Source organism: Meles meles, chromosome 3, assembly GCF_922984935.1.
Source record: "Meles meles chromosome 3, mMelMel3.1 paternal haplotype, whole genome shotgun sequence".
Lineage (NCBI taxonomy): Eukaryota > Metazoa > Chordata > Mammalia > Carnivora > Mustelidae > Meles > Meles meles.
In genome coordinates, this window is record NC_060068.1 from 41,571,127 (window position 1) to 41,579,093 (window position 7,967).

General features: G+C 42.7%; 1 protein-coding gene across 1 annotated transcript; it reads left to right on the forward strand.

Moving 5' to 3' along the window:
- Window positions 1-6,752: 6,752 nt before the first annotated feature.
- LOC123938604 (proteasome subunit alpha type-6-like) lies at window positions 6,753-7,736 on the forward strand. Its single transcript, XM_046000132.1, has one exon. It carries the CDS (start codon window positions 6,817-6,819, stop codon window positions 7,555-7,557), a length of 741 nt encoding a protein of 246 aa, XP_045856088.1. The 5' UTR covers window positions 6,753-6,816; the 3' UTR covers window positions 7,558-7,736.
- The last annotated feature ends 231 nt before the right edge of the window (window positions 7,737-7,967 follow it).

Here is a 7,967-nt window from a genome sequence, read left to right on the forward strand (position 1 = left end):
AATGACAAGAGACTTAAAAATGGCCATGGTTAAAAATCTGAAGGGGGAGTTCGCTATAATGAAAATGACAAGGAAATGTGATTATTTCTTTGGCATGCAATGCTTTAAGATAATAACTGGAATTACAACTAAAAACACTATTAAACTAGGACATATTGGATTTTCAGGAATTTTATACTCTTTCTGCCACACTTACATTTAGTAACATATATCGATCCATTATAACATAAAGAAGGCTTAGCGTCCCTTCTTGTTGGACAATGTTTCCCCTGTTGTTGTTTTTTTTTATAAAGATTTTATTTATTTATTTGACAGAGAGAGAGAGATCACAAGTAGGCAGAGAGGCAGGCAGAGAGAGGGAGAAACAGGCTCCCCGCTGAGCAGAGAGCCTGATGCGGGGCTTGATCCCAGGACCCTGAGACCATGACCTGAGCCGAAGGCAGAGGCTTAACCCACTGAACCACTCAGGTGCCCCTCCCCTGTTGTTTAACGTATGCAAGTAAGCCCAGTAAATTTAACATCTCCGTTTTTATAAAGAAAGACAAAAAATCTTTTGAGGCGATTCAGGGATCCTCTGCAAACCCCAAAGTTAGTTTAAAGGAAAAAAAATACTTCATTTAGAATTTTATTTTTGGGACGTGTGTCCCCAAAACATCCACTTAACCAAAGCAATAATTAAAAACCTCGAAGGCGCATACAGAAAGTTTCATAGTTGTGAGACTTGAGCTCTTTCAATATTGAGAAGACTGAGTTTTCTGAAGTAATTGAAGATCTGATAAAGACAACCCAAAGCCCACGGAATTATTTTGATAAAACACAGAATCCTGTGTTCTAGACAGATTCCTTAAAAGGTAAAGAAAAACCTTTCATAGGTCTTATTAAAAGCAGACCAATAGGCCAAGAGAGCTTCATCCTTTAAGCAGATGAAAGGAAATGTTGAGTTTTATGTAAGTACACTATTTATTTATTTATTATTTTGTTTATTTATTATTTATTAAAGCTTATGTTTAAAAAAAAAGTAAACCTTATAATGAATTCATTGTGGTTTTAGCTAGCTTGACTACAAAGGTAGTGTAGTCTCTCCATCAGACCTTTTCTCCCCATCCCTCTGCCTCCTCAACTTCCTGTGTGGAATTTGTTCCCCCCTTTATCCTCCTCTTTCCATTCTGAAACAACCATCTCTCCTTTAGGATGCAATTACTTTCATCTCCTTTAGCAAAAATGTATCCCTGTCACTCATACCTTTTCTTATCCACACACATCCTATTTCCCTCACAAAGATTGTTCCTCTCATTATTTCTAGTTGTTTTAGTTGCAGAGATTAATTAGAATTTCTAACCCTTAGAACTCCTTCATTCCTGGTGAAACTAACAAGGTAAGCAATTGTAAACTTTCTGTTATGCCAGCTGGCAGCGGTCAGTAGGATCCCAGTTGCCAGCAAAGTGCAACCCAGCTTTCAGTCCAGCCAATGTTTGCAGTTCCCACCTGACGGTTAAGAAGGCAGTAGCTGTCCCCAGGACAGAACGGATCAACCACAAATTGAACCCAGAAGCAAATGCACCAGGCCCAGTTCAAAGATGTAATTTTACCAATGTTTTTGCCTGCCAGTCTCTTCTCGTGACCAGGCACCAGCAATAGAGATCTGGGAGAGCTGATTTTGGTAAGAATTCTCACTTTTTTTGACTTCTGCCAGTTTTCCCAGGATCCTGCCTGTAGGCTCTCGAGATGGTGGGGTGTCCTGGCAGGCACCATTCTTATCACTAGACACATTACAGGGAGAAAAATAATTTTCCCTCTGCCCTTTATGATGAGCACTTGACTAAGATCCTCTGCAAGGACCTATTTAGCCAGAGTGCTCCCATCCAGGTTAAACAATAACGTTGTTGTTTAACCCTTAAACTGTTTCTGCCCCTCTTCCCCCAAGGGACTTACTCAAATACAAGTCCCGGAAACCAGCCCCAGGTAACAGCCCCAATACAAGGGTGGGTCAGGCCAGGTGGAGACATCCGATCAGTGGGGGGGATGCATACTGTCTCCCTAGCTACCAAGGAATATGGGCCCCGCTCGTTGGGAGCCTTTTGGGTGCCAATTCTGACCAAGGTGATAGGCTAGGTCAAATGTCTACTATAGGGTAAATTGTAATTCAATTGGTCACTTATGTGTGAACTAACATGACTGTGGAGTTTCCTCTGTGTGTTACAATCTCATTGGCCACCTGTGCGTGGCCAGGCCCAACCACACGGCCTTTGCCCTTAAAAGCTAGTTGTGAAACAGAGAAAGGTCGCCCTCTCTTATAAGAGGTGCGGCCCCGAACGTTCAGTTTGATTCTTGATGCTTGGCGTGAAATAAAGCTTTGGTTGACCTTCGCTTTATATCAGTCTCGCTCCTTTAATCATGGACCCATTATTGGGGGACCTATCACCTCTTTTTTCTAGAGTTCCTTGTAAATGGATAAACTTATATAGGTTAAAATTTCTCCACTGTGGCCAATTGTCATCTAAGATCATCTGTGGTAAGGTTAACCCTTGTTCAGACTAAAGACAAAATTTTATTCACCTAAGGCCTCACGCTGGACCCAATATCTGGTTTCTAAGCCAGATCCAGTCTGGTTTCTAAGTTGGACCCACTCATACTCTGGACACAGTTCAGTTTTTAAGTCAGACTCGGCCTGGAGAAAGGAATGCTTAAATAAAGTTGGAGAGCTCATAACGCAGAAATTGCAGAGGCAAAAGGGTGCTAGGTCTTATCTACCACCTCCAGCAGCAGCAAGATAGCCGTGAGCTCAAGGGGGCTCAGCAGGTAACTTCACTTGGACCTTGGCCTTCCCCGTTCTGGTCTTTCTGAGTGGCCCCACAGGAAGGTTATTTTACATACAATATATGCCATTGTTTGTGTCTCTGCTGTGCGACTGCTGCTCCTATCTCTCCCCACGTTGTGTAGAACGTGTCCTGTGTCTGTCGTCTACACTGCTCTGCCACCAGCGCATTCCTGGTTGCCCACTGAGTGGCCTTGATTTACCCTTGACCTCTGAAGCTCCCTGTGGCCTCTTCTCTCTAGAAAGCCAGGACTATGGGGCACCTGGGTGGCTCAGTTGGTTAAGTGGCTGCTTTCCGTTCAAGTCATGGTCCTGGGGTCCTGGGATGGAGCGCTGTGTTGGGCTCCCTGCTCAGGGACTCTCCCCCTGGCTTGTGCTCTCTGTCTTGCTCACCCGCTCTCTCTCTCAAATAAATAAATAAAATCTTATAGAAAAAAAAAAAAGAGCCAGAACTATAAGCTCTTCACCATCTTTCCTATGAATCTCACACGCTCACTCCTTTGACCAGTAAGTAAATACTTCTTGTCACTTCCTGCTTCTTATTTTTAGTGGTGGCAGTAGGGAAATCTGCTATGCGAGTCTTAATTCCTTGGTAATATCCAATTTTAGGCTCGTCTCGCTTCTCTTATTCTGATAATAGAGATTCACAAGAGTTGCTAGGCAGCTTTCTTGGTGAAGTGTTAAGAGAAAAAGGAAAGAAGATGAATGATGGCTTGTGGGGACCAGTCACTTGAGTGGAGTGTAGCGAGCCACTGCAGACTCAGGGTAAAGGAGGAGGAGGAGTCACGGCTCTGCCTTCAACTCTATCAGCGGAAGGACCAAGCCATCCCACAACTAGAGTGAACCTCTCCCATCATGATAAAATGCTCAGTGCTCAAATCACGCAGAAAACGGGCTTCGCTCATCCTAAGGGATCTCTCTTTCCAAAGTTGGAAAGGTCATAAAGCAACAGCTAATGTCTTTCTAACCTCTGTCCCCTTCAAGGCATGGGACCAGCAATGTTTTGTTTTGAATCATACTGAAATATGAGAACTTCCAATGTCTCTGCCCCTGTGTCATTTACGATGCCCCATATTATCCAAGTTCTGGTCTTTTATCATGGTGAGCCTGACTCATGAGCCCTATTGAGGTTAATGCTTTCCTTCTGAAAGCAGAAACTGTAAATTGTAAATGGCTGTGTTTGACTATTTTTGATGACTTCTTTCTTTTGTCTCAGGAAAAATGATATTAATCATAAATGTCTGCTTTGTGCCTGGTAAAACATCTTTATTCTTTTTTTTTTTTTTTTGACAGATGGAGATCACAAGTAGGCAGAGAGGCAGGCAGAGAGAGAGAGTAGGAAGCAGGCTCCCAGCTGAGCAGAGAGCCCAATGCGGCACTCGATCCCAGGACCTCGGGACCATGACCTGAGCAGAAGACAGAGACTTTAACCCACTGAGCCACCCAGTCACCCCAACATCTTTATTCTTTTCCAAGAACAAACAAATCTGAGGTTTGCCTGGCTTTCTACGTTATACTTTTGCTATGATAGCAGAAGTAGTGAATGAATGGCTAGAGTTTCTGAATTTAAATAATCTTTTTTAACCTCCTTATTCATATGTATATATTCATAATGTGATAGTTTCTTTTGTTCTCTTTGATGTGTCTGCTTGGCTAAACTACATCTCCAGATATTCAAACACTAATCTGGGCATTGCTGTGAAGGGAATTTGCAGATGTAATTGAAATCTTTATTCAGTTGGCTTTACCTATGGGAGATTATCCTGGATAATCTAGAATCTGATTAAAGCAGTTGAAAAGCCTTAAGAGCTGGGCTGAGGATTGGGGTGTGTGTGGGGGGGAGGGTGAGAGAAAGATAACAAGAGAGAGAAATTCTCCTTGTGTGTTAAATTTCTTTTTTCTAGCTTAAGTATCATAATGTGTTTAAGACATAAAACACGAGGGGCGCCTGGGTGGCTCAGTCGATTAAGCATCTGCCTTCAGCTTGTGTCATGATCCTTACGGGCCTGGGATCAATGTCCACGTTGGGCTCCCTGCTCAGTGGAGAGTCTGCTTCTCCCTCTCCCTCTGCACCTTCTCCCATTCATGCTCTCTCTTTCTCATTCACTTTCTCTCAAATAAATAAAATCTTTAAAAAAAGACATGCAACATGATGATTTGATATAAGTGTATGTTGCAAATGATTACCTCCATAATGTTAACATACCCAGCACTGCACGTGATTAACTTTTCTTTTCCTTTTTTTTTAAAGATTATTTATTTATTTATTTGACAGACAGAGATCACAAGCAGGCAGAGAGGCAGGCAGAGAGAGAGGAAGGGAAGCAGGCTTCCTGCTGAGCAGAGAGCCCGATGCGGGGCTTGATTCCAGGACCCTGAGATCATGACCTGAGCTGAAGGCAGAAGTTTAACCGACTGAGCCACCCAGGCATCCCAGTTTTTATTTATCTTAATGCTCAGATCATCTCTGACTTATCCAGTGGGAATCCCTCTGAGCTGGCTCCTTGTGTCCTTTTCACGTGTCCTTATATTTTTTTTTCTTAAATTTTGGTTTTTTTTTAAAGATTTTATTTATTTATTTGAAAGAGAGACAGAGGTCACAAGTAGGCAGAGAGGCAGGCAGAGAGAGAGACACGGGGAAGCAGGCTCCCTGCTGAGCAGAGAGTCCAATTCGGGCCTCAATCCCTGGACCCTGAGATCATGACCCAAACTGAAGGCAGAGACCCAACCCACTGAGACACCCAGGTGCCCATTTTGGGGTTGTTTTTAGCTGTTTATTACTTTTCGGCACTAAATACTCAGATTGATCTGGTTCCTTTGCCCCAGCTCTGGAATCTGCCATTTCTCCAAAGACACCTCAATTAAAAGAAAAAAAAGATTTTATTTATTTATTTATTTGACAGACAGAGGTCACAAGTAGGCAGAGATGCAGGCAGAGAGAGGCGGGGGAAGCAGAGAGCCTGATGTGGGGCTTGATCTCAGGACCCTGAGATCATGATCTGACCCAAAGGCAGAAGCTTTAACCCACTGAGCCACCCAGGTGCCCTGACACCTCAATTTTTTAAATGGAGAATGATATTTAGAAATAAAGATCTGAGTGTCTGGTGTGCTAATTACTCCTGGTGTGTAATTGTTCTGGGCTTCCAGACCCTTGCAGTGGACAAAGCTGGAGAAAACAAATTTAAATGGCTACCTCTTCTACATGAGTATGAAGTCTCAATGTAGAACCTGGCTACATTTAGGCTTTTTAAACATTTGGCATTATAAACATGCTTTAGGCTTGATGGCATTTGTTTTCTGATTCGATCACATAAACCCTCAAAGTAGTTGCATTTCCATGCTTATTTCTACCACCTCATTTATTCGTGCTTAATTTCCTAGGACTTCTTAGCCTTCTAGAAGCCATTGAAAGTTTTAAATTCTACCTTCGGGACTGATCTTCAAGGGCTTTCGTGGTTTCCCTGTTCTGTAACGTTAAGTCCCAGCTTAAACTGTCTTTGGTGTATCCTTTCAGAGGGCACAGGAGTGGATACATATATCACTAACCCTAATATTTGGGAGAAGACTTGGGGGGTTGGTGGAACAGATGGTAGCAGATGATGTTTCCATCATTCAGATTCTTTTCCCAAAGTCTAGTGCAGGTAGATTTGTCTAACAAATATGTATCTTGTGATTTAATCTCCTCTAACACCAGCCTTCTCCAGACAGATTCTTCTGTGTTGAACAACCAGCCGTGGGCATGTAGTTCCTGCTGCAGCTTCCAATCCTAATCTGAACTATTGCTTCTTTGGTAAACGAAACCACATTTGAAAGTTTTTTGAAAACCTTGCCAAGGATTATAGACAACAAGCTTCAGATAATTATTTTGTTTATCGGGTTAAAACGCTTCTGCGAGGAGACTAAAAAAGCCATTAGGGGTTGCAACTTCCGGGGGGATTTGTACGCCTGGTGCAGGAGCTACGGGGCTCAGAGACTGTGCTTGAAGTGGTGGGTGCGGCAACATGTCCCGTGGTTCCAGCGCTGGTTTTGACCGCCACATTACCATTTTTTCACCCGAGGGCCGGCTCTACCAAGTAGAATATGCTTTTAAGGCTATTAACCAGGGTGGCCTTATATCGGTAGCTGTCAGAGGGAAAGACTGTGCAGTAATTGTCACACAGAAGAAAGTACCTGACAAATTATTGGATTCCAGCACAGTGACTCACTTATTCAAGATAACTGAAAACATTGGCTGTGTGATGACAGGAATGACAGCTGACAGCAGATCCCAGGTACAGAGGGCACGCTATGAGGCAGCTAATTGGAAATACAAGTATGGCTATGAGATTCCTGTGGACATGCTGTGCAAAAGGATTGCTGATATTTCTCAGGTCTACACACAGAATGCTGAAATGAGGCCTCTTGGTTGTTGTATGATTTTAATTGGTATAGATGAAGAACAAGGCCCTCAGGTGTACAAGTGTGATCCTGCAGGTTACTACTGTGGGTTTAAAGCCACTGCAGCAGGAGTTAAACAAACGGAGTCAACCAGCTTCCTTGAAAAAAAAGTGAAGAAGAAATTTGATTGGACATTTGAGCAGACAGTGGAAACTGCAATTACATGCCTATCTACTGTTCTATCAATTGATTTCAAACCTTCAGAAATAGAAGTTGGAGTAGTTACAGTTGAAAATCCTAAATTCAGGATTCTTTCAGAAGCAGAGATTGATGCTCACCTTGTCGCTCTAGCAGAGAGAGACTAAACATTGTAGTTAGTTTACCAAATCCATGACGCCACTTGCCTGTGTGTTCGGTAACAACAGACCAACATTATGGAGGCCCCTGGATTGAAAAAGGAACCTCTCCCACTCCTGCCCTGCCACTGAAGTGGTTAGGACTCTGTATAAATAAAATCAGTGCTTTTGGAAAAAAAAAAAAAAAAGCCATTAGGGCTAAGATGTTAGAGATACTTGTGGTTTTGATTCCACTGGGTTATTTTTGCCTTAAAACATCAAGGGAGAAATCTGAAGTGATGGCCAAAGCGAGTTCCAAAAACAAGTGGAAAAGTCTTCCCTGGTACTTTTAAACCCTGGGGAAATGCATCCCAATTTTTATTTATTATACTTGGATCTATAATAGTGGGGCAATGCTATGATTTATAGTCGTAAAGTTC